At 41.6% G+C, this 26,996-nt stretch overlaps 1 protein-coding gene across 1 annotated transcript in view; it reads right to left on the reverse strand.

Moving 5' to 3' along the window:
* Window positions 1-26,996, reverse strand: part of AGBL1 (AGBL carboxypeptidase 1) — a 276,286-nt gene that overhangs the window by 195,634 nt on the left and 53,656 nt on the right. Inside the window, exons 7-16 of the mRNA XM_042039542.1 lie at window positions 23,920-24,128; window positions 18,605-18,770; window positions 17,600-17,673; window positions 15,423-15,539; window positions 13,847-14,448; window positions 12,475-12,558; window positions 11,362-11,448; window positions 10,870-11,018; window positions 7,461-7,548; window positions 1,279-1,423 (exon numbers count right to left, since the gene is read on the reverse strand). Coding sequence (XP_041895476.1) covers window positions 1,279-1,423; window positions 7,461-7,548; window positions 10,870-11,018; window positions 11,362-11,448; window positions 12,475-12,558; window positions 13,847-14,448; window positions 15,423-15,539; window positions 17,600-17,673; window positions 18,605-18,770; window positions 23,920-24,128 — 1,721 coding nt within the window. The remainder of the gene's footprint in view (window positions 1-1,278; window positions 1,424-7,460; window positions 7,549-10,869; window positions 11,019-11,361; window positions 11,449-12,474; window positions 12,559-13,846; window positions 14,449-15,422; window positions 15,540-17,599; window positions 17,674-18,604; window positions 18,771-23,919; window positions 24,129-26,996) is intronic.

Here is a 26,996-nt window from a genome sequence, read left to right on the forward strand (position 1 = left end):
GTAAAGTACTGATGAGAAGTGGGCTGACAGACATGTTTTGGACTGAAGGCTGGACTGGCCTTCCCCCAGATACTGGAAGGAATTTCTTTGAATGCCTATAATAGGTGCACAACAGTTGACAGGAGATTTTCTTGAGTGGGAATCAATCTAAGCCTCACTCTGCTGGCGTGCACAGTGAGTCCTGGGGGAGGGCACTGTCCCCTGGAAAGCACAGCCTCCAATACCTGGCCATGGCAAACTGATACCATTACAAAAAATGGAGCAACCCCAAACTCCCCCAACCCACACCGGCATGTACTGCCCAAAACAAAATCTGTTGACAATGGAAACTGAGGCGAGAAGGAAGGAAAACTGATCTACTGGAACTGTGTGATTTTATTTGCAGTAACATCTTTCTCATCTTTAGCAACAAAGAAAAGCTATTCCCAGAACTATTCATTTCATTTCTTTCATCTTACCTCCCCTTCAGACCCTGGTCTCCCCTACATCAATTATAGAGGAAGCACATTGGATGCATTTCCCAGAAAATTCCCTTACCATCCACCTCTGGCCAGAAAAGGCCATGGAAAACAAACCCATCCCCAGCAAAAAAACCTGATACAGCTCAATAATTAAATTTATGCTTTGGACTTGTATTCTTTTAGTTTCTGTACTGACAGCACTGGTGGGAGTGTCATAAATTCCTACTGACACTCCAGCTGGCACCGAGGAAAGAGCTGGTAAAGCATCACATGAGGTCCAGCAGCCTGGTGAGGCTGGGTGCAGCTCTGAAAGCTGAGCTGCTACCCTGTGTCAGGAGGAAGATCAGGCAGCACATCTGAGTTGTCATTAGGTTTAGCCCCCTGCTTCCCAGCCCTTCAGGAGGAGGGATCCTGCAGCCCCAAGTGAATGGAGCACCTTTGGTCTGTATTATGACTGGTATAAGCACTAATGGCTTGTACTCAGCTTATCCCACAGAGAAATTTCTTTTCTCCAGCAACATTCTGGACTTCTGGCAGGAGCTGCAGCTGTAAACAAGGCAATTACACGATCATGATCACAGAATGGTTTCAGTGGGAAAGGACCTTAAGGATCATCTTGTTCCAACCCCCCTGCCATGGGCAGGAACACCTTTCCCTAGACATGTTGCTCAAAGCCCCATCCAACCTGACTTTAAACACTCCCAGGGACGAGGACGTGTGAAAACAATCCTCTGTGTCATCTCAAAATCTACATATACCCAAGCAGCTCCATCCTGCCAGGGCCATTCTCTTATCTAGGTGGACACGTCAGTATTACCATCATAGTGGAGTAGGTATAGGGGTAATGGTAGGCCAGGTAGCAGACATCATCTTTGTGAGGGAACCTGATGCTGAAGGTGAGTGTGTAGTAGAACCTTCCCCTCACGCCGCCTCCTGCAGCTGCACTGCAGCGGTAGTGGTTTCTGGAAGAAGAGAAAGAGGAGGAAAGTAAATGCTTTTCACTTCTAGATGTGCATTTGAAGCAGCCATGGGAAAAATAAGCATTCAGAGAAGCATCCACACAAGAGGACACAAAGCCCAGCAGAAGTCAGGAGGCAGAACTGCACGTGGCTGTGCAGGGCACAGCCAGTCACGTGCTGCTGAGGGATGGGAGCACTCTCCTAGGAAAATAACATCCATTAATGCTTCCTTTTGTTAAGATGCAAATAAAGAATCAGTCAGCTAATAGTAGCTCATATAGCAGAGTCCAAAGGCATTTAAACTATACATTCAGCTAAAACTGCTCTATTTCTGCAGATATCCACATTATCTTGCTCAGCGATGCAGGTTCCTCTTCACAGCCCTGAACAATGCTACAAGAAAATACTCTGCAAAAAGCCTGGAAATTGAGAAAATATGGATACCCTACCAAAACAACCATTCAGTTCTACCACAGGAAGTGATATTTCACTAATGAAAATAAATAATAAATAGGACATACATAAAGATATTTCAGATGCCATCAAAGGCACTTTGCTGAATAGGAAGAGGAGGAGAGTAGGTTTGGAAAGAGACTGGGCATGAAGGAGAAGATACTTCATTCATTTGCCAGTTGTGATATAGCAAAAAATTCCTCTTCATATCTCTCTTTTTTGAAGATTTGAGCCTCTCTCTCTCAGGGACCAGTGAGGACCAGCTGCTCCCTAAAAAAAGGGAGCTGAGCTTGATATGGAAGCCAGAAGATCAAGGAACACTTGAGGCATGGTCATCTCTCACAGCACCCCATCAGGGCATGCCCAGGGACAGCAGAGGGATTTTAACCACAGATCCAGATAATCAGACAAGATTGTGGTGCAAAAGCAGGTCTGGGTCCAGCTAGCAGGTCAGTTCATGGGTCAGGGGCCAGAGCAGGTTTTGTAGCAAAGCAGGGACACAGCAGTGACTGAGCTGAAGCCTCACTACAACAGAGCTCTGGGAGGGGCTGGTCAACACCGACAAGGTCTAAGAGGGCACACAAATCCTCAACACTGCCTTCAATAAAACTACAAAATCTTATAGCTAACTTCTCAGCCTAGTGTCAGGACCTATCTGTTGCAGGAGACTTACTCTGATGAAGAGATGACTTCAGGCTGAGTAAGAAAGTTTTCTTTCAGCATAGATGAAGTGACAAATCATGCGCTTTAGGGAGAAGCCTCAGAGAAAATTGCATCCATAAGTACATTTCAAACAATATTTTTCCCACATTGCATCAATTATGCTGTTGCCAAACCTTCTGATTCTGAAGGACTGTGAGGTTTCTTTGACAAATGTTATCATCAATGTTGCATTAAAATGCAAAATAGAAGAAGCAACCAAAAGATGCAATTTCAGCTCCTGAATTTTACAATACTAGTTTATTTTGCTGCTGTTCATTTTTATTCAAAGGGGAGGAGAGAAAAGATAATTATTCTTGTCAAATTCTCCAAAATAATCAGCTCTTTTTCATAAGGGAGACACAATACAATGCTGCTAGGTTTTCACTTGGATTCAGTAGCTAGGAACATGTGGGGTGAGTGATACCAAAGGGATCGATAGAGAGTGCAGGAACACTGAGTCACAGTGGCAACCTGAAAAGCCTATGATTTTATTCTCAGCTGAGCCCTTTACCCCAACACGCCCTTTGTAAATAAAACACCTTAATATTGAACAAAGAGACTCGGAGAGAAAAAAATTTCAATAAACCCACAAATATAGAAACATGTACTTAGTAGCATTTATATGTGTATTTCAGTGGATCAAAAGTTAAAATCTGGTATTTCTTGAAGTCAGAACAATGACATTTAATATAGTTCCTATTAATTTTAACAAGGAAGGATAATTAAGAACCATTTCCTGCATAGTACAGAAGGAAAATGCTCATCTCCATGGCCTCTATTATACTCAGTGTCACTTGGAAGGTTAGATCTTATTCATAAAGAGTGTCACAAAAGTGCTGAATTCTTCTAAGTCCTCCCCTCCAAATTCACATTTGTGGTTAGAGGTGTGGGAGGAAGTAGGTCTTTGCAGGCAGGTACTGCCTAAATATCTCACACAGACAATTCCCACCTGTCCCTAATACTCCAAAGCAAAGACTTCTCCCTCTGTAGTCTGTAATTGTGCAGCCAAAAGTGTCTCTCTCCCCTAAAATAGCCACTTAACCCAAGGGTTTTGTAGCAGGAAACACCTCTGACCCTGATGGCACACTGGTAGTTCAGTTCTTTACTCCTGCCTGCTCAGACATGATCCCCAGGGTAGGGAAGGGATGCACAGCACTGCTCAGCAGCACATTTCATTCTTGTTCTGAGCATCTCTGCTGTTCCACCTAACTAACCACCCAGAAAAGACATTTCCAGACTTTTGGATCACTTCTTGACACCTGCTTCCATCTACAGCAAGCTATCTGGCAGTAACAGGAACTTTACAGGTGGCTTTGGGAGGCTTCGATATTCTTCACTCATGCATTAAAAAGAAAAATCCCCTGTGTGTAAGCAGTGTAAATGATCTTGTACTTTTATTGCATATAATCTGGTCTCCTCACAATCCATCATACAAAGCAGTAGCTCTGAATACTTTTAAAAGAAACCTAAAAAAAAAAAAAAAATAACATTTTTCCTCTGTGCCTCCCTCTCCTCCTACTGCTGTCAAGCCAAAATAGCTCTACTGCTTCCTTTTTCTTCCACCAGGATTGATGTTTTTTAGTTCCTCACCACTTTTTCATCACAACACCCTACCATATCAGCATGGAGCCTAAAGTAACAAACAAGGAAATGGAAAGGAAAAAAAGATTCTGGCAACATCTGGCCCCCACCACCTTATTTGTCTTCTCTTTCAAAAACACATTGAAGGTCTCTGATGCTTTCTAGAAGATAACACACTGGTTATTGGGAAGAAAAAAAGAGACCAATGCACAGTCTTCTCAATGAACACACAAGCTGTATCTCCTGCACCTTTCAGTCAGTTTGTGGTAGTGAAACCACTTTGCTTGCTGCTCTCTGTCAGAAAAAAACCACACAAGTATTATATTTCCAGCACAGTAGTGATGAAGAGTTAATTAATAATAATTATAATACTACTTATCTTTCACTCTGCAAGATAATTTTTGAGTTTAAAAAAATCTTTTGCAAACACTATCTAATTAAAACATGCTTCCCCATTTATCTATTATATTCTTTGGGTAGTAGATTAGTGACTCTAATTTTCCACCCTTTGTAGGGGGGGGGAAACCGACATAGGTGAAGCAACTTGGACAAAGATGCAGGCAGGAAAGGAGCTGGGTTGTAACTGAGGAATTCAAAAGCACCAAGTGATTCAGGAACAATGTCTCCTGGCCATCTAGTCTTTAGACTTCCTATCTGCAGCATTTAGTGTAGTAAAAAGCACTGTTAGATGATGGAATATGGCATTTTCAGCTTAGACTAAAATGGGCAAAGAAAGTTTCAATATCCCTGACTTCTGGGCCACTTCAAAACAGAGTTCAAAGGGAAAGTAAAATGTTTATCTCTTCTAATCTGCTGCTGTATTCCCTTGGTCCAAAACACTTCCCACCTGGAGTTTGGTGTCCCCATTTTCCATGTCTTGACCTCCTTACATCTCTAAGTGTGGCTATTAAGTGCAAGATGCTTCAGTAACACCCTGGTTCACACCATAAAAAGCAGTATTTAACAATGTATTGGGCATGGCTGCTATTTTGGGGTCTGCTAGGTTGGCAAGTGGAAAATGCACAACAACTTCCTTTTCAAAGGCCAAATCCATGATAACATATTTTTGTTGTCAACATTTCAGGCAGAAGCCCAGTCAAAGCAGAATATTGCCCCAGCCATTGTGCCATTAAGGTGTTCAGTAGTACTGCAAAGGCCAGGTGCTCTCAGAGTGAGATGGATGTCTCACCCTCTCACAGATATCATTAGAGGTGACCTGCTAATATTATGATGTTTATTTTATTCAAAGTGATTATAAAGATGCTGGAAAGAGAAGACCTAGTTCTGACATCTTTATGATCACTAAACAACCAAGTTTTTAGTGGTGATGTGAGAACAAAACACTCCATGTACCTCATTACTACCTGACCTGACTATTTTCTGAAAAGGCTGGAGGTTGGATAATAAGCTTAGAATGAGCCATGAAACCAAAGGCACAAGCACATTGTCACCAATTCAACACTCAGCTGCCATTGTTCCTTAAATAATTTGCCAGAAAGGAATATTATTCAGTGCATAAAAGCTGCCAAGACAGCAAGAGAATGAGATGATCTGATTGTAACTGCAACTGTTTATCATGGGTGTATCCTGTCACTTCACAGAGAGGCAATAAAATGGAGCAGAAGTGTCACTCAGCTACTTTTTGACAAGAGCTCTGCTAATATTCTCCACAACATAAAAGCTCTTGTGAGACGTATGAGGAAGGTACACAGTGACACAGCTGTGCCACAACATTCATCTTTACGAGTGAACTGCCCCATCTTCAGGGAAGATGAATGCCAAAGATCAGCCAACCTGCTTCACACAGACATCTCACCAGTGAGCTCTTCCTCCCCCTGTCCTTCAGCTCAGAGGTGTCTCTCAGCAAAGGCCCTGCTGCAAAAGCAATTAAGAGCATCCTAGTGTTCCTCTGTATTTTTGAAACTGTATCACTTTTTCCATATTTATTAATAATTCCTGGTTTATTAGTAACTCCTGGTAAAAATAATTAGATGAGGTTCCCTTCAAAATGTGCAACCCCACCTTAGGATACCTGAGAGCAGGGTGAATGGAACTGAAGTGTGCTCTTCCCCCAGAATACTAGCAGTGTGATATCACTGTAGCCATCCCATCTCCTCCTCTTCTGAGACAAAGCCTGAGCAGTCTCAGCCACCCTATTTTCACATTTCTCCCCCCTATAATTTCTAATGACTAAGAATCTCTTTTATGATCACTGAAATAAAAACTTTAAGGTTTCAGTCGAGGTGAAAATGTATTTATGTGTGTGCATGCACATTCTTGTGTGTACAAAAATATGTGAGAACCAGGAACACACAGTAAATGAGAGACAGCAACAAGTTATCCTAGATGATTATGTTGACACGTAAGTCAATGTACAGCTAGAAAACACAGAATATTCCAAATCAATAAAACTATTCTCTCATTTATTCAGAACAAGAATCTGATTACAGGCTTAATTGCACAATCATGGCTTAATCTTGGAAGTCAGCTGCTGTTTAATCACTGCACAATAGCTGCCTTGCTAATGACATGGGAAGCCACTGCAATGGTATCCAGCATGAAAAGTCTGCCCCACCAGAAGCCCATACTCAGAGAAGTCAGGGATTACAGGCACGTCAAGGGAAGCCACCACAGTACGTGAGCTTTTGAGGTACAAAACGTTACAGTCAGGTGCACGAAGGTTAGCAAAGAGTACTTGAAACAAAATAAAATAGCTACTCAAATTGCTGTAGACAGATGCCAGGTTGAGAGAGGATAATCTGTGCCTTCAACCCCTCTCCACCCCCTCAAAAAGTAAATTACAACAGACAGAAATTGGGACAACTTGAAATTTTCTTCTGAGGCTCTGGCACACTGTAAAACCAGCCTGAAACAGGGAGCTTGCACAGATATCAGCACTGAGTTTGTCAGGATTCCTTTACACCACTGTTGTATATCCAACCCTTTCTTTAGCTCCTCAGCTGCTACATCATCTCTTACAAAAGTCAATGTATGCAACAGAAAAACAGTGATCCCATCCAGCTCTTTTCTTCCCAGACAGGGGGAAAAGCCAACTACAGTACTTCTTTCCTTCTCATTCCCCCTGGGCAAGTGAATTCTGCATATTCCCTGGCATGTAATAGTGAGATCTCATTTGCAGCTGTTTTCTGAAGCTGGAAGCACACAACACATTGAGCCAGCACCAATTTAGAGACATTTGAAATAAGGGGCACTGGTGGTGAGAGGCTCATGACATCAGTGCAGTTAACAGGAGTGAAACAGTGGAGAAAGGAAGGCACAAATTATTCACCAAAAGTGCACTTACTTGTAATAGCAGATCTCCTGGCCTGCCCGAATCCAGCGAGGCCTGCCCTGGAAAGCTTCCCTCACTGAGTACATGACCAGCTGCATGCCTACAGAAAACAAGACAATTTCAGGTGATGTGACTTCCCTGGCTGGAAAAGACAGGAGTGGGAAGGAAAAGGCTAAACAAGAAGCATCATTACTTTGTCAGTGCTCTCTCTGCTCATAGTTTATACAGAGTAAATACATCTCAAAGCCCTGTGTTTTATTCTGAGACAACCATGTCTCTACAAAAAGCCCCTCCAGAAGAAATGAGCTGAATGGAGTTTATTAAAAAATAAATAATTCTTCTGGTCTTTGCAAAGCATTTTGTTTACAAGCAGAGAAAGGGAAAGGAAAGAATATGAATTAAGACAGATCAGTAATTTGGTTAGTCCAATATTTTATACTTGGCTGCACTATTATTGAACTCTTAATTCTACCATAGCATCAGTGATGTGTGGTGCATCCAGAGCCCTGCCTTCAGAAAATAGCAAGCAAAACTAGAAGAAGGTTTCAAACTTCCTATTAGATCTAAATAACACCTACAAGTCACAAATACTGATAACACTAACATCCATCTTTGTACTGCATTATCCCAGAGCATGAACTTCTTCCTGACCTCCAAAATATTACTATTTCATGTCCTGAGGAGTGAGGCTTTCTCTGATCTGAGCTGCGCATCCATTACTCGCAGCTCAGTGAAGGCAGCCCACCTGCAGGGAGTTTTTATATCAATTTCCTGTGCTGTACACACCTGCCTGCTCTTTAAGGCAAGGTGAGGATGCTGCCCACCCCAGTAGAGCTCTCTGCAGAGGGTGTCCCTGGTGAGGGGCTGCAGGGGAGGCTCCTGTCAGCAGCTCCAGTGGACCCAGCACATCCACAGCTGAGCCCAGCAATGATGCTGGCAGCACTTCTGTGAGAGCACACATAAGAAAGAGAAAAATGCCCTCCCAAATATTTTTGCATGCTGATAAGTTGCTCCCTGAGCCTTCTCTTGGCTGTTCTTGTGCTGGGGGGAGGTGATGCTTGAAAATCATTAATACTAATGCTGTATTTGCATTAGCAGCTATTCAGTTCTCTTCTTCCTCTGGGTTTGTGTGTTAAATTCCCCAGCACAGTTGGACCCAGGGATTACCAGCAGCAATGCCTTTCCAGCTCACCTTTGGCTGTGCTGTGGGGAAGCACTTACTCACCACAGCCAGGAGTAACCTCTGTATTGATGTTTTCTGAACCAGTGCTGTGAGCTATGTACAAGAGCCAGCTCTGTGTTTGGTACCAGGATGTGGCCACCATGATTTTAAGAGACACAGGCCTTTCTAGATCCCCAGTTCATTAGAGATGTGGGGCTCGGTGTCTTCAGGGGTCTCAATATCCCAAATGCCAGCTCCTGCCCTTCTCTGAGTCCAAAGGACTCACACATCAAACTGTCTGTCTCAGAGCAATGGCTGATATTAGTTGGCCATCTCATTTTCATTAAAAAAAAAAAAAAAAAAAAAAATCAGTTTCTCCTTTCTATTTCCCCTATGGAAATGTTCAGTTTTAGAAAACAAACTTAAATCAGGGTTCTGATGAAATCCCATTATTTCCCATGATAGAGTGAGTTAGTGAAAAAGGGGAAAGGAGAGAGGTGGAGACTGTGCCTCCTGCCTTGCTCTGCTCCTGGCCACAGCTATTTCATTAAATATCCTTTCTACTGATTTGAAAGTCATGGTTTGAAAGTCAAAGTTTCATGGTTTGAAAGATGGTTAGTGCCATCTAACCAAGAGCAAAAGGGGGGGGGGGGGGAAAACAAACCAGAAAAGTAACCAGGAGCTGTAAAGAATTGCCACCCAGGGCACTTTGGCACTACATCACAACTGGAGGCTTTTTGTCTTAGAGCATGGGCATTAGCCCAGGAAAGTGCAGAGGGAATGTGACAAATAAATAGCATGTCTTACCACTGCCCTGTGTAAAGGTTATGCATGTGCTGGAAGGGGTAATGAGCCTCACTCAGCCAAGCCAGAAAAGCTGGAGCTTCACTGCCCGCTTGGAGCAGCAGAAGGAACCCACAGAGGATTTATTTAATAGCCAACCCCATGAACAAGCCAGCCAAAAGCGAGCCATGGCTTAGCCACTCTCCTTACTCCAGATGGTATTTTCACATTTCTCTTCCAAATATATTTTTCATTGCATGCTTGAACATGTGAGTCATGTACAATTTCAGGTACTCAAAATGAGATTATAAATGCTGACAACAGCCAAACTAGCAGATAACAAACAACCTTCAACCAATAATAGCCTGAATCTCTGGCTGTGGAGGTACTAGGGGCTACATTAAGGATTGAATTGTGGTTTAAAACAGGACATCAACATCCTTCATCTTCAGGTTCCTACCATACACACCTCACTGAATTGTTGGGTAACTCAGGTAAGCAGTATAAGATGACCAAAGGAAAAAAATCATTTTCAGTTGGCATCTATATGAATACTTGAACTACAGCCCTTTGGGTTAAAGAGTAAATGCCTTTTAACTCATCATGTCACTCATCCAGCCAGTTTCACACATACAAGCGACAAGTGATTCCAACTCCTAATTCTGTTTGTTATAGGCACATTGATCCTGAGAGAGTTGTCCTGGTGATGCTAAAGGCTGTAGCCACAGGGCTTCAGAGGAATGCAAAGTCTAATGCTATGGACTTATTAAACATTCTAAGTCAGGTGTTGAGCTGGTGTAAATTAACAGAGCTCCATGGAAACAAACCAAAAAATTCCCCGGCCTATGCCAGCTAAGAATTCAATCCACAGTCTCCTTGCAGAAGAAATCATTCCTCTTGTAAAATGGGTATTGAAAGCTGGGATTTGTCCTGCCTGTTTCTGAGCAATGCTGCTTTCCTCCTGAACCATGACAGGAGCTCAAAGGCTGCAAGGAACAAAATTTCTTATCATCATTAATATCAACAGAAATTTCACTAGGTCTGAAGATGTCTTACTAGATAAAACCAAAGAATCATGAATATTTGTTTGAGGATTATCACATTTATTTAAATCTTAGAAGTACTTTCCAATCCTATGCTTCTCATTCAGTTCCAACAGATTGTCTTTCCCCCCCAGCTCTCTCAAACCCTAGTGCCATTCTTCCTCAGTTCTGGTCTATAAACAACAGCGACATTTATTTCCCCCCACAAATCCTCTCCCAGGTCTCAATATCCAGTTTGCTCTTCAGTCCTCCTGAGGATAGACAAAGGCTCTTTGACAAATCTAAAGTGACTTTTTCAGTGGATTTCAGGGCAGATAAGATTGAATTTACAGTCTCCCTTAAACTTACAGACATGGAGAGTTGGAAACCTTTATGGCATTAAAAAGATATTCTTGTGAAGAGACGGCTACCCCAATTCCCCAAAGGCTCATACCGTAATTAAACTGGCTGTTGAACTTCTCACAGTTGATGATGTTGAAGCGATAGGGAACTGCCGACCTCATGTGACAGACCTCAAAGTAGAACCATTGGTGGTGCTGGCTGCTGTTCACATCCGCATTCATAATTAGGTCATACTCAAACCTGCAAAGAAGAATAAAAGAAGAACAAAAGCAGCGGCCATGAACAGCTCCTGTCTGCCACTGAACACGCTGACAGCAGGCAATGCAGTCAGATTGATTGATATTTTGTGAGCATCACCAAACACCATTAAATACTCACACTATAATAGTCCAAATATTTTGAGCTCCATTTTCTTAATCATGTTCCTTCCGTGACATCCAGGTGTTAAGAAGGCATAATAAGCTCCACATCATCTAACCTGCTTCCCTGGCTGACCCTTTCCAAACCCAGGAGAAGGCCACCATTCCATGCTGTGGTCACAGCCCAAGGCAGGCTGGCACAGGCCTGCTGCAGGGGTACTTACTCACGCACTTGGATCGCTTTCCGAAGGTTTCCCGACTCAAACTTGGAGAAAAATGTCAGACAGCCTGGAGCACCTGGGCTTAAGTGACTGCTGTAAAGCAAAGCAAGGACACCTGTAGCAGGTTGCTTCAAAGACAAGCCTTTCCCAGCACCTTTTTTAGGCTAAAATTGGCTTTAAAAATTTTTTTATAAGCAAGACTCTGGGAAGGAGGAAGAGGTGAACAAATCCCTAACCTTCCTATCTGATGCAGCTTTTCTCTCTACTCTTACTTATTAATTCTAAATCACATCTTTCCTTTTCCTAGTAGTCTCTTTTGTAACTATCTATGTTTGCTTTCTTTATTCCAGTTACTTTCCCACTGGACTATTCCTATTATTTCATTAATTACAGAAGGCACTTTTATAGAATTACTGTATATTTGCTCTTCCCTCATCTGTAGAGTTTCCTTCTCCAACTGCTTAAAAAACCCTTAAATTAATCCTAAGCAACTTCATAACTTTCTCCTACCTCAAACTTTTACCTCTATTTTACTCCAAAGAATGTTCCCCAAGTCACTTATCCTTCCTCTGAATGCAATCTCTTTCAATTTGGAACCCTCTCAGCTGCCTGGTCCTACATCTTCTCACAGACCATAGCTGAGCACTTAAAGCAGTTCACAAGGCCAGATGTTTAGGGTTTTTATTCAGAAACATTGTGAGTGTCACACTTAGGGTACATCTACAACCTGTGACACTGGCTGTGCAGCCACTCAGGGGGAAATGCTGCTTCAGGGAATGAAAAAGCTGGATTCATAGATAAAATTCCCAGCACTGGTCTGCACACCTCTGTTCCAAATCACTGCATGCAATTGAGACATATCCAGGGACAATCTACAGTCCCCTTTGATATATGGATTTTCCTTGTTCTGTCAAAGTTTTGATGCTCTCCTGCGCCAGTGACTTCCACAACAAATCCTCTCCCTGCCGTCTCCTACCAGGAATTTATCCCTCCTGTGTATTTTCTCTGTTAGGCCTTTACCTCCTGTGTTACTTCTTGGCCTTTATCAGAGTTGATCAAGTAAACTGAGCTCACTGACAGGGCCACTGGTTGCAGCACTCAATTTAAGTGACCCACCTGGGATCATCTAAATCAAACACAGTTCTTCCTATCACATCCCCCGGCTGGATTAGGCGGCGAACATCATCAAGGACTTTGTCCCTAGGAAAAAGAAAGCAGCAAATCTTAATGACACTGTGAGAAATCTGGATATAGAGTATTCTTCTAGAAGAAATATGAAGAGTCTTAGGAAATTATTTTTAAGGACTAGCAAGAAAGGACTTTCATGTGCTAATTCCAGGTGAACTTTTATTTCCCATTGTGACAAGAGTTCTGCTCCATCCCCACTACAACGAGTTGCCTTTTGGGTTAAATGACTGACTCTGCAAAATTTTTTATTCACTACTGGGTTGTGTCAAATTTGATTTATCCCCAGTTCTTCCCAATCAGTTCCAACTCCCAAGTGGCTATTCTTACCCCGTGAGGAAATATCTGCCATAACTTGCAAACCTAGTAGTCCGACTCATAGTGAATATTGACTCTAAGTCAAACCTATTTCTACTCATTATTAAACAGAGCTTCTCTGATCCCTGAAGATGATCAAATGTGGAATACCAGATTTTCTTCCTGACCTTTGAAGCAATGACATTATGCCTTGAAGCATGATATGATTAGTCCCATTTTAGCTGTAGAGTTACACATGTTGTTGTGGCCATAAAAGCAGAGCTTTTAGAGCAACAGTGCAACAAGATGGTAGAGTGATTTTCCCTCTAAATAAGATTTCTAGCTTATATATTTACTGCAGAAAGAATCATTCTCTCTAGCAGTCAGAAATCAGTGGTCTTGACAAATGCCATTTGATTAGTGTTGATCAACTCTAAAGTTTGGCATAGAATCCACCATCTTTGCTTCCTGCTAATAATCCCCTATACCACTAAAAAGAAATGTAAAGTCACTGCATACAGCCCTACTTAGAACAAAAGAACTGTAGTTTATAAGAGCTTTCTCTCCTAGAACAACTTCAAAACACAACTTCCCACTCATCTGAACACCTAAATAATGAGGTCCTTCCTGAGAGGACAGATAGGATTTTCCCTGAAAGAAGCAGATGGGACCAATGCTGCAAGCACTGAAGTGGCTGAATAAAGAGTAAGACTGAAGGTAAAAACATATCCCAAAAGGACACAGAGGTTTCTCCATCTCTAAAATGAACTTGTTCTCATTTGTGTTCTAACAAGGTCACAGATTCACAACCCAGCTTAGAGTCCCATTACAAATACAGGTATATTGATGAATTTATCAATTTATCAATTGAAATAAATCATTGGGTAGCCACAAAATTTGTTCTATAACTTCCTAAGACATTCAGAGATGTTAGAGTCAGACCCTACGTAAGCCAGTTTTGAGCCCAAGAGCTCTCAATGCTCTCATGACATTAAAGCACAATCACCTTTGGACCCCATTCTTGCGCTCCAACACGGGCTTGCTGTAAGGAGGTGGCTGGTGACCCCAGAAATCCGGGAATGCCAGGTCTCTGTAGCCTGGGATGGACTTCAGACTTTTGGCCCTGGCTGCACAGAAATGAGGGCTGTGGAATGGGATATCCCCTCGGTGCTTCTCCAGAAGATTTCTAACTATATCTGAGCTCTCCAGCCTCCCTTCAGGACTAGGATTGATTGAGACCTCACAGTGAGGGTAAAACATTTTTTTGTACCAAGCAGCATCTTTTGGGAGAGGGTACAAAGCAAACACTTGACTCCTGGCTGGATCTTCCTCCTCACAGAAGTCTTTATCCTGAGCTTCTTCAGCAATGTCTCTCTTTTCATCATTCTTATCCCATCTGTATTCCTCCTTCTTTCTGCAGCTCTGCAATGGGACTTTGAAATCCTGTTCCCCTGGATTTGGTCCCATCTCTGTGACACTTTGGTTTCTCCATCTGCAGTTTGGATGTTTCACGAAAGTAGCACTTGGAATGAAATGAGAGGGAGCAGAGGGAAGACTCTCAGTCCTCTCCTCCAAGCTCTTCTTTTCCTCAGACTCAAATTCAAGCTCCTTTAAATTTAAAAAGCAGAAGAAATTAAAAGAAACTACTGACAGATTGTGCCTCCTTCCAGAGGAAAGCTTTCAAGGAGGAAAAGAGGAAATATTTACACATCTCCCAAAAACTGTACTCAACCCAAACAGCCAGAGCAAAATCAGTGCATGGACCCCCTGCCAGCATTTCTCTATCCACAAAGCTGTTTCAACAGAAGTTCTCAGAAACCAAAAGGGTCCAATTGGACATGACTCAACCAAAACCAATCATTCGAACAAAGAAGGGAAGATACTTTGCAAGGCATTTTTTAAAAAATATAAATGTTACAGGAGGGTAAAGGTGGCCAATCTGTCATGCAAAACTCCACCCCACCTTCATGCAGGAGTATGATTTAATCCCATTTGACTACTTAAGGTCACAATCAATATCACAATATTGTGTCTACAGGAGATACATTAAACCAGTGATCTTTTTCAGATTAATATTTGAAACAGGGTTTTCAGTTCTCCTAAATTCCAAAACTTGTGATGAGTGCAATATTCCCTAATTTTTTGTCCCAAACATCACTAGGAAAAAATTATTTGAACTGTTCATTTCAGTCAGTGGCAGTGCAATCTTCTCCTCTTCCTTCAAACCACTAGTTGACACTATTTATTTTTCACATCTCGTTCTGATCTTGATATTGCTGTTGAAATTGCCAGTAAGGATACAAATTATCTGACAGATCTCTCATGTGGCAATTGATTCAACAGTGCTTACTTAATCTACACCCAGAAAAATGTGCATCAAAGATCATTCCTTTTATCACTCATGATTCACACCAATAAACTACTGCAAAAAAGTCATAATCTTTGGCTTTCCAGTCCTACAAGACTTAACAGGTTCACTTTTGAAATAGCCCAATCTAGATATTACTTGTCAATACTCCCTTTCAAGTATTTCTTAAATTCTGGAATATTCACAAATAAAGGAAACTGCGCTACGACCATACCTGAAAATTCTGGGAAAGTTCTGCACACAGTGCCTCATATTGTCCAAGGTCGTCTTCTGGCCGGTCAAGCACTGGCCTTGACCTCAATTTATTCACATCTGTCTCCAAGTCATAATCCTACAAGAGCAGAATTAGAAGAGCACACATATTACACCTGCCGCCCGAGATGATCTCAACCATCAGTGAACTGAGGATAAGAGCAGTATCTGAAGCTTTCACAGTCAAAGGCTCCTGTGTATTAATGCACAGCCTCACCCATGTCAGATGCGAGAACCAAAGCCAAACTGTCAAGCAGTCAGCCATTGCATAAAAAAAACACCGAACAGGAAAAGCTGGAGCAAGAGGAAAGGATGGAGACATGGCATTGATGACTGGGCATTACATTACAACGTTACGTTATTCAAATTATTACGTTATTATGTTATTCAAATAATTCAACATATGTAAGTGTGTCCCACCAAATGCCATCAAAGAAATTATTTGCTCCTGACAAACAGACTCATTTCCAAAGCTGCTATAAAAAGAATGAAGTACAATTGCCTGAATGCACCTGTGCCCATGGCATTTCAAACCCTCAGCCACACTTGGGTCACAAAGCAGAATCTCAAGTGTTGTTTGGGCTGAGATAAAAAGGCAGTGAAGACCTGCAATGAACATGAGGTCAGTTGAAAAGGATTTGCCAACTGAGAGCATACTGATGTGTATGTAGCTTCAAACTTGCTGAAGATTTGGATGGAAAAGAATAGATGGTTGATACGGTGACTTTTATTTTCATAGGACTCTGAACATTTCCTGACAGAAGCAGAGAGCCAAGTTTCAGTTTGGTTGGTATTGCTAGCATGCATGGATATGTGTTATGTAGCTGTGAAAATGTTTGTAAATCACATCAATACCAGGAAACATTGTGCAAAACATCTCATACAAAAAAAAAAAATAAAAAGGCAGTTTGAAAGTTCATTATCCATTCCCTGCTTGCTTTCCCTTTAGCAAGGTTTTTTCCAGGAGATATATGACCAGCAAACCAGACAAACAGTATTTAAACTCATATTCAGAATAAGCTCTTAGGCAAAAAAAAAAAAAAAAAACCCACACCAAACCAAAACTGCTTACATCTACTTGGTAAATCCTTATGAATAATGAAATAGTTCAGAAGCATAGAGGAGCTGTTACTGAATGAGTAACTAATTAAAGAAGGAGATAAATCTACTATGAGCCTTATTCCTAATGAGCATCTTGACAAGCTCTAATATTCAGATAAAAACAGCCAGACGGGGGCAAGTTAGGACAGTCAGATAATGTGTGGGGGGTTTTTCAACTTCCTTTTTTCATTGGCTGACATCAGTTTAATATTTGAGGAGAAAAAGTCAGGGCAAGTAATGAGAACTCCCTTTCACAGAAGTCTCAATCATTTCTAATTAGACTGTATTTGCAACTTCATTTCTTTAATTTGCTTTCCCAAGCCACTTTATGTGGATAAGACTTATTAGCAGCATTCACTACTTCACATTTGCATATGAGCTTGTTTGTATTTTCACAACAAAAAAGTTTGCGTCCTCATCCTCAGCTGGTAGAAGTTTTTTTGCCAGTTAGGTCACTGCAGGGAGACTGCTAAGGGAGAATTCAGAGAAGTATTGAATAATTCATTGTATTATTTGTCTGTGTGCAGAAGCAAATAAAGAAAGAATATAGGCTCAAATGCCCCAGCTGTGGCTTAAAAGAACTAACCTTTTCCTTAGAATGGGTGCACAGCCCAAATATGCTCTGATATGGGAAAAAAGAGAGGGTTAGCCTTTCCTAGATGACAAATCAATTTTCCCTAAGTGCCATTTTCCTGGCATATGCCTAGTGGATCAAAGATCCACCATTTATCTCTGACTGTGTATGTGATTCTGGGCAGTCTCTGTGCAGGAACAGAGAAGTCACCAAACCCCCTCCACCATGCCTGACAAGCATGAAAATGAATAAAAGAAATGCAGGACACTTTTTAGTGAAAGTCAGTGCATTCTCCTTTCCTTCTTTCAAGTACCCTCCTATTATCCATGAAGCGTGTTCACGTGGGACCACATGCACCTCTACATTCTCTGCTTGGATGGTCTTTCAGGGTGTCAAAATGGACAATGAAAAGTTTTACTTTCTGGTATGTAGACAATTTTGGGAACTATGGCTCATATACCTACTTCCTCTTTACTCTCCACATGCTCGTTATCCTGCTCTGTTTCAGCTTCTTCCTCCCCTTCGCTTTCACTGTCACCTGCAAAAGTAGGAAAGAAGCAGAGACCAAGGTATTCAACCTAATAACCCTCTCATACCCTGCAGAGAAATACATGTAAACTCTTCTACATGTGCCACACAGTCCACAACCCACCCATTTGTTAATCTCATATAAATGAATTTGGCACTAATTCACCCAGTTTTTAAAGCTCTGTTCTCTTGGACTCATGCACTGCCTTTCAAAACCATGACAAATGTCCCCATGATATGGATCCAACTCATTTTACAAAGCAATACAGAGATTTTCTGCTTGGCTGCAATGATATTACAGGATGCTCTTAATCTGTATTATCTAGATTAGGGTGTTTTACTGTTATGATTGTTATAGTCTTTCAGCATCTTCCACACGAAATTGAATGCAGCAAAAATCACTTATGTGTATCATGGAGCCTTTTCTGCAGAGTACCTATCCCGCCTGGGCTTGAGTTGTGCTTTCCAGCAAGGGCTCCCATCTTTTACTCATGCAGCCTGACTGCTATCTGCTTTTACTTTAGGAAGGGAAAAGGATAATAATTCTTGCAATTCTTTACTGATAAAGCTGCAGGGCAGTTTTTTACCCCCCAAACAGCCAATGCACAGGCACAATTATATCTCCCTCTGTTACTGCGGAGCAGCGGCATCTCCAGCCTCTGTTATACCCACTCTGCTCCATTATTTTTTGGATAATAGGAGAATTTTTTTCCTTTTCCTTGCTCCTTTCTGTCTTTTCTCATTTGTTCTCCAAACAGATTCTCCCAGCTTCAAGAAGACCTGGGAGTAATTTCTTCCCTCTTGAGTGACACTGCAGATTATCAGATTAATTTTAACTGTAAACCTCAGGACTATGCCAAGTCTCCCTTCCCCAGATCCCACACTTAATTCTTATGTCATGCTCCTTTTCCTCCTACTGAACTCTCCCTTCAGCCATTTACCTTCAGATCCCTCACACAGAGGCTCAGTCTTGACATTCCCAGGAAGAGGGAAGGAATAGGAACTTCTTACAGTCACCAGAGGCAGATGCTCCTTGGGGTAGCATTTTCTCAGAATATGAGTCGCAGTAGTTATGATAGGATCCAGACTTTTACAAGATAAACAGTCCTAGAAAACAAAGGAGAACAACATTAAGAATAGTCTCTTACAACAGTCCTCCCTGTCACACACAATCCCCCAGAGCAGAGCTGCTCCTCTGGTGGGAATATAATTCCCTTTACCACTCATGATTCACACCCATAAACTACAGCAAAAAGTCACAGTCTTGGTTTTCCAGTCCTATAAGACTTAGAGATTTACTCTTGCAACAGTCCTGTCTGGTTATCACTTTTCAGTACTCCTTTTCAAGTACTTCCTAAATTGTGGAACATTCACAAATAAAGGAAGATTCACTATGATTGTACCTGAAAATCATGGGAAAGTTCTGCACACGTTGCTTCACATTATTCACATTACTTCCCCTTCTTTTTATCACTAAAGAAATATGTCTGGAACAGCAAGACCTCAAGTTCCTGCAGTTCATCTCTTACAGACATACAGGCTGGCACGGACCTCAGGGGACTTCCATCCCTGAATGTCACGTGGGAGACACAAAATCTCTGAGCTCTGCTCCAAGACACTGAAGTCAGGGTATGCTGAAGGAAGCTAACACAGGTGACAGTAGCACTGAAGCAATATGGCTTTTAATAAGGATTAAAAATCTTTGTGGAGCCCATGTATATGTTTTGGCTGCCAAAACATGCCAAAGTCTGTGCTTCTGCACCTTCAGCACAACTATACTCAGAGTCATAATGCCAAAACTCACAGATATAAACTAACACAGTTAACACCACTATTTCAGTGTATTCAGGGTACACAAGGTATTCTCAAAGAGAGCATTCCCACTGTACTCTATTGTCTGTAGTTAAACCCAAGAGCTATTTTGAAAGATCACTATATATTACCTAGTCATAAAAGAATTAATAATTGCAGCATCCCACAATTCCTGCTGCTATAATCCAGAGCAGGAAATAGAAAAGCAAGGATTTTTTAGAGCCCAGGTATACTTTGAAGACACAGAATATTTTGTATTTTTGTTGTGCTGTTATGCAAGCAAACTCCTTAGACTTTTGTTGTAAAGAAAACAAACCAAAATCCCCACAGAACTAAAAGCAAAGACCCCCTGGGACATCATAGAAGGGATGTATGTCTTCAATATAACAGTCAGGGAGTTTGGATAAAGGAATGATCGTGCTGCACAAGGGTGAAGTTGTTTAAAACCAGTGGGTGCAATTCTCAGAAAACCCAGCCCTCGGATTTGCCCAAATACAGCACATCGAAAGCACGGCCTCCATCAGAGTGACTGAGTGACAAGTGCAGTATCCTACCCAAATTCACAATTTCCACTCTGCCTCTCAGCATGTTTTCTTCAGTGGCTTGGAACTAAGGCTGAACTCAACAGGAAGGCAACTTAAATAAGCAGCACAAATGTGCTCTAAGGCAAAAGAGAAATATTACAATACATTCTACTGCCATTTCATAATTTTGCATCCCTGCAGCAGAGCTAAAATGGAACAACCAAGAGCAAAGAACAGATACATCTGACAGACCATAGTTAGGATTTGGGCTGGACAAAAAACTCCAAACAGTCCAAACATTCAGCAGAACCAGGCAGAAGGCCAAAAGAACATAACAAAGAACATAAAATGGCCATTGGAACACGGGTCCTGCCCGACTAACCTGATCTCCTTCTAGGAAAAGATAACACTGTTTAGTGGTGGACTTGGCAGTGCTGGGTTAATGACTGGATTCAATCCTAAAGGTCTTTTCCAATCTAAATGATTCTGTGATTATAAAGTACTTTATTATAAATCAGGAACAGGAAAATGGCTGTATTGGGGTTCTTTAGGTTGTAGAGGATTTTACTCTGTTTTCTCATGTATGATTGAACAGCATTATAAGATTCAGTGGGATTAACCAGGATTCCTGTAGGGAGGCTAGAAAAAAAATCATCTAAAGCTGACATGCTTACAAGACTCACTACAAGAATTTTAATATGTATTTCTCTGGCTGTTTGGAAAGAGGGGGACAGAAAAGAAAATTATGAAAGCATCTCCAAGGAAAGTTTTATTATGGGTAGAGCAAACACCGAGAAGAACTGGTTTCTATTTCTGTTTCAATTTATTCACTGCTTCATATGGTTGCCTTTGCTTGGTTGTTATTAAAGGAAAGATTAGGAAAGTCTGTCTACATGTGGGAACAGGCTAATATTCTTAATAGTCTACTAGTTTAGTTTACTAAAGCTGTTCAGTTTTTGCTAAAACAGTGAGCACAGGACTGTTTAATTGCCTGCCTTGGGACAACCATCTTAATTCACTGCCAAGCAAATTTAAATAGTCAAGAACAAGGCATTTTCATCCAGACAATGAACTTCCACACTTGGAATTACTCAATGATGCTATTTGAAAGTCATATTTTTCTTTACAGCAAATTAGCTCACAAGTACAACAAGCCTTCAGATACCTTAGAGGGAATTTGTGGGACTGTTTTCATTACCACTCATAAAGTGCTCTCTGATTCCAAGGTAACACTGTTTACAAATGACTAAAAATTATTACATCAGTGTATTGGAAAAGCCCTTTTTACTGACACCTGGGAAGAAGACAGGAGACTGCTTTGCATGTGTGTAAGCTATCCCATTTATTTTATGGTGGGATAATGTGAATGAGGGAAGAGTAAATCCTTAGCTCAGAAAAACTCTTGTAAAGCTAACCCGAATTCAGATCTGCTCTTTAATCTCCACACAATCTCTTCTCCACTGAACCTGGAACAGATCAGATATTATGGTATGTTATACATAGAAAAAAAAGGAGGTTTCAATACGACAGTAAGATAAAAGATAGTGATGCTAATGGATGCTCCTACTGACAGAGTGGAATGTAGGATAATATTATCCTGAGTACTATGGGAAGGTTAAAGAGAAACAAGACAAGTTTAAGAAACCAGATGGAAAAGTGATAAAATAACAAGATAATGTTCCATGCAGCATCTCTCCAAAAGCACATACAAACCTGTTTTCTTCTCTTAGAGTAGCAGTTCTGTCACTGCACACAAAACCAACCAGTGCTAATGTGAATATCCCATTTAACTGTCAGGAAAATCTAAGTGCACCTAGGAAAAAGGAATGGGAACAGAAAGTACTTCCTTTCCATGAATGATTTCATTATCTAAAATTATTTTTTATTCCAGGTAGCAGTTGAATTCAAAATACCTCTAAATTCCCCTAAAATATCTCTAAACTCTCCTCAAATAGAGTAACAGTAATTTCTAATCCATGTGAGGTGACAGTTTTTGAACTATTGGCTCCTCTTGTAAAGACATAAGCTTAAGGGCTATTAAAAGCTCAGGTATTTCATCTGTTCATCAGCCCAGACAATAGGCAGCCAGAGAGGATTCAATTGAAATTCTACTGGAGTTTACAACAAACCCATCTTGCCAAAATGGTTTTCATTTCAATAAATATATCTGTATAAAGAAGAAAAAAATATATTTAGAAGTTTTAGAAGAACTTTTCTAGACAGATTTTAACACCTTAAAAAATCTCATTAGCTGCTCAGAGTTTGATGCAGGTTAATCACCACAGCCAGCAAATTCCCTAAAGGCACCAAAATACTGTCCACACAAACAGGCATCGCTTTCCCACTCAGGAGTGTTTGTCTTGTCCTGTCTTCATCTCCTCCTCTCTTGCTACAGCCTGTTGTCCATCTCAGGAGACAAGATTTCCCATCCTTCTATCACGAAAATTATGAAGATTTTCATGGCAGCAGCAGCCTCTGCCTCAGGTCAGAGTAGGGAAGAGCACGAGTGAGACCCCCTAGGGCTGCCAGACTCCTGCCAATGCTTCACATCTTGGAGAGACACTGCAAGACTGACAATATCCCAAAGAAGCAGTGAGAGAATATTGAGCTTTGAATTTATTAACCTTGGTAATTTCTTGTCCAAGGTCTTCCTAATAGCACACACTGGGAAGAAAGCAAACTGGAGGCCCCTGAAGCTGTCATTTCCGCTCCACTTCTGACCTTTGGAAGGATTAGCATTATCAGGGCTTACTGCAGCCTTAGCATGTCATTTCCTGTTTGCTCACCCAAGGTGACCCCACGTTCACACTTCCTATGCAGTTGCTCCCAGGCTGAGCTATCAGATGGTGTTAGCTCAGAAAACTTCACGGGCTGTGGAAGCCTCTCGAGAGGGAAGGAGCCAACATCCACCCTCAAGCAGCTGTTTCCATCTACCCTATTCACATTTATCCAGACCAGGGACTTCTCATTAACAGGGGCCATAATCCCCCGGGAGGTCTGCTGGCTCTGGCCACCTCATCCTACCTAAAGAAATGGTCAATTCCTCATGTGGAAAGTGAGGTGAAAAAATCCCAGAAGCCTCCCATACACTGCTAGTAAGAAGTGACTCACAGAAGAATCCTTCACGACAATGATGGGGAAGGGGAAGAAATAAACACACTGGATCATAAGGCAATGGATTTTTTTAAGGGAGAAGGAGGCAGGCTTTTCTTTCTGATGGTTCTGGAGTGAGATAATGCATAGCCAGCAAGAATGAATGAACCACTCCTACGGAATCACACAGGTCTACAATGGAAGGAATTTCCCTAGTCACTTCTCCAAAGCAGGATAAGGAAGCATTTTGCTGAGAGACTGAGAAAACTCCCACTGTTCTGTACCCACCTTTTCTATATCTTACAGGCATTCCATCCACAGGACCACAGCATCTTTCTTCAACTCACATTATTGTCTCACAAGATTAAAATTTAACCTCCTGAAAAACTGTTGATGGATGTTTCTCATTAGGAAAGGCTTGGCTAAGTGAGCAGTTTGTTTAAAAGGCTGATTGAGTGGAATTATCTGGATATTGTAAAGGAAAATCTCACAAAAGACCTAAGCAATTCCCTTATAGAGATATTGAATTATTCTTCAGGAGAAGTCCAAGCAGACAGCAGGATGCACAGGGAAAGAGAAAAGAAGCACTAAAAGCATAAACTAGAATTCCCATGCGTCCCATAGGAATGAAGATTTGTTTTAAACTGAAACATTTCAGCTTTTCTAAAGTACTAACAGTGTAAAAGTCAATATTTCTTAATGTTACCAGTTTTTTCATCTCTATGTCCTATCCTGAATTCATATAAGGATGGCATTTCCGCAGTGGGATGTAGAACCCAGCACTAACCACCAAGCCACCTCATTTAAACACAAAAAGCAGCATTTACCTGCACACTTGTGAAGAGAATCTCCATTCCCCGGGAACCAAGGAAAGTCTCCCTGCCCAGCTGGATATTGGTGATGTACTTTAGGCAGAGCAGGAAACCCCTACGAATGTAAATGCAGTTGTTGGAGACATCATTGCTATGCCAGTCTTGGTAGAGTCTCAGCAGTTCACCCAGGTAGCCTCTGTTCACTGCCCGGCGGCTGTTCGACTCTGAAAAGGAGAGAAAAGGCTGAATTAAACTCCTTCCTGTTTGATAGTTGTGGCTACTCAGTGCTGGAACTCAGACTTTAGTGCCTGCTCATTCTGGCTTAATGGTCTTGGTTAAAAAAATATTTTTTACCTTTTTTTTTTTGTCATTTAAAATGGTATTTGCTAAACATGAGCTATGTTCTTGGAATCATACATGAAAAAAAAGCAGCAGTGTCCTGTCTGGAAACAGGAATCCCCCTCACATGAACCAAACCATGAGCCTATATCTCCCTCCAAGTGCTAATAAACTTAATTCCAGTTGCAGCACCATGAGATTTCCTGAAAGTACCGAAGCTTGTGAGGAGTGAGAAAAGCTGAAGATCAGTAAGAGTAGTCAACAGCATAAAACCTTCACACAGTGCTGCACTTCAGTCCTGAGAGAACACCTTGCTGAGATCAACAAATTCAAAAACCTTGTGGCTGTACAGTCCTGTCACAGCCAGAGAAATTATGTTTAACTTCTAAATGTATTCCCACAAATACCTGTATAATGAAAGCCATGAATCAAGTGATTCTGAAAACCCACAGTATTTAAAAATTAACAAAACACCAACATGAGCAATAGCAGTTTGGGTTTCTTTTCTGTTGCTTTCTGGCTCCAAGATTTTAAAGGTCACATTCAGATAGTGTTTAAAGGCTTAACTGCATAGGCAAGAAAACTTAAAAAAAAAAAAAATTTAAAAAAAAGCTTTACAAAAATATAAAAGGGGACCTATAATATTCCCTTAATCATGTAGCTCCAGGATATCAGACTGCAAGGAGAAGTTGATAAAGCTTGTCTTATAATACAAATTCTGCTAAGCATTCTAAAACACATCCCTTCACCTACTGCATTCCTTGCCCTGCCCCTCAGGACAAACATGAAGCCATACCAGACTCCAGGCTCTCTCCCTTCAAACCAACCCTGCCTAAGTTTTCCTGACTGGTCCTGACATTCCTTGCTGTGACACACATTAAAAGCTGTCAGGAGCTCAGTAATCAACTGAGGGGCCAGGTAGCATATGTAAGGCAAGAGCTCAGCTCTCTGAATAGCAATTAGCATTTGCAGCTCACAACAGATGGCTCTTGGTACCCAGAGCTGGTGGGCTCCAATCCATTGCCAGTTCATTAAACAAAGTGCCAGAGCCTCTCACACCTGGAACTTTAAAGCCATCAGTGGGGATTCACGGGACAGGAGAAGAAGCTAGAGGTGAAGTGGGAGAATAGAAAGATGCTGCCTGAAGAAAATCAGGAAGAAGAGAAGGGATAGAAGGAATAAGCAGGAAGCAGCATGGGCAGCAAACCTAGATCCTGGTGATGAAGTAGATAGAGACATTGGAAAGGGGAAAGAAGTCACCTGAAGTCATCTCAGTCTGCTCTCTGCAGCAGATTGGCAAACCCTTACCTGGAGGAGGGATTGGAGGGTTGTTCTGCTACCTGGCCTGGTCCTGCAACTTTCTCCACCACTGGCACCATCCAGCACCCACAGCCCGGGTTGCCAACTCATTTTAATGCTGCTCTGCATCTTCACACCACCCTGCTGACATGCCCCTGCACTGACCTGCTGGCCCCACAGCTATTCCAGTCCTACACAGCTCAGCCCAGGCTCCCACACCTTGGCCTGCAGCTCTCCAGCACTGCCTCCCCTTGCTCTTAACCACCTACACTAACTCTGGATTTCGAGGTTCAGTGGCTGTCAGTGTGTAGAAGGTCACCCTCCTCCTTTGACCTTCACTCTGTATTTCTGTTTTCTATTTGACTCTCAGCGAGAAAACTTTAATTGCTTGAGAATCCCTTATCAATCCCAATGATTTTATTCATGATTTCCTGTTAATCCTCAACCAGCTGTCATGTTTACTAACCTGCAGGATGACTAACCCCTTAAATCAGTCAATCTTCCTTGAAGAATTACTGAGGAAGCTCTGTAAAAGTCAGTGAGTATATAAAACATGACAAGAAGAAGAGAGTCAGGGAGCATAAGGTAGGGACAGTTTAGATCAGACTCAGAGCTTCCCTGAGCTGTTCAGGGACAGATGAAATTGGACCAGATCTAGGGTTTTATAGCCTCTAGCACTCAGTGCTTGAAGTCTAAGCTTTCTGTGTCAAAGTCAATAGGAAGAGGGAAAAAACTGGGAAGAACTATGTGTAGAGCTTCTTGGGGAATTTATTTAAAAAAAAGAAAAGAATTCTCTCAAAGTGTTCTGTGATATTTTTTTCCCCTGTCACATCTTTTAAGACAGATTTCTACATTTGAATCTCAGCTCCATGGGGACCAGAACACACAACTGTCCTATGCTTTAGTTTTAATACTCATTGAAAAGCATGGAGGAAGGTGAGCAGAATAATTTTGTCCTTTCCTCCCAGGTTTTCTGTAGTATTACCACCTTTAGGATCAAAACAGTCACTTTTCAAAATGAAGCTGAGATAGTCTATTCTGTGAGAAAGAGATGGAGAGGCAGGACTACAGTTTCCTGAGCCCTTTGATCAGAAGCAATGAGAATTAATTGCTGAAGGGGCAAAAAACACATTCATTTTGTTTCTCCTGTCTGATTTCATTGATTCTCCTCTGCTCTCCTGTGCTGTCAGTGTTTTTCTTAATTTTTTCTTCCATTTTTTCAGTTCTATAGTCAATAAAGTAGTGAATAAATGAAGGAGGAAGTATGCCAAGATCTCCAGAAGGCAGAATGGAAAACGGAGGCCGCTCCACCTGTCTGTGTCTGTTGGTCTCTCCATCTAGGGAGGCACCAGCATGGGTATCTCTCTATATTTTGGCACAAATACAGATGGTGGAAATGAATCATACAGGTACAAGCAGCTACAAGCAGCACTGCACAGATTGGCAGGCAGCAA

The sequence above is a fragment of the Corvus kubaryi genome, unplaced genomic scaffold (genome assembly GCF_017639235.1).
Source record: "Corvus kubaryi isolate FWS band 111438036 unplaced genomic scaffold, C.kubaryi_AGA036_p1.0 37394, whole genome shotgun sequence".
In the NCBI taxonomy this organism is placed as follows: domain Eukaryota; kingdom Metazoa; phylum Chordata; class Aves; order Passeriformes; family Corvidae; genus Corvus; species Corvus kubaryi.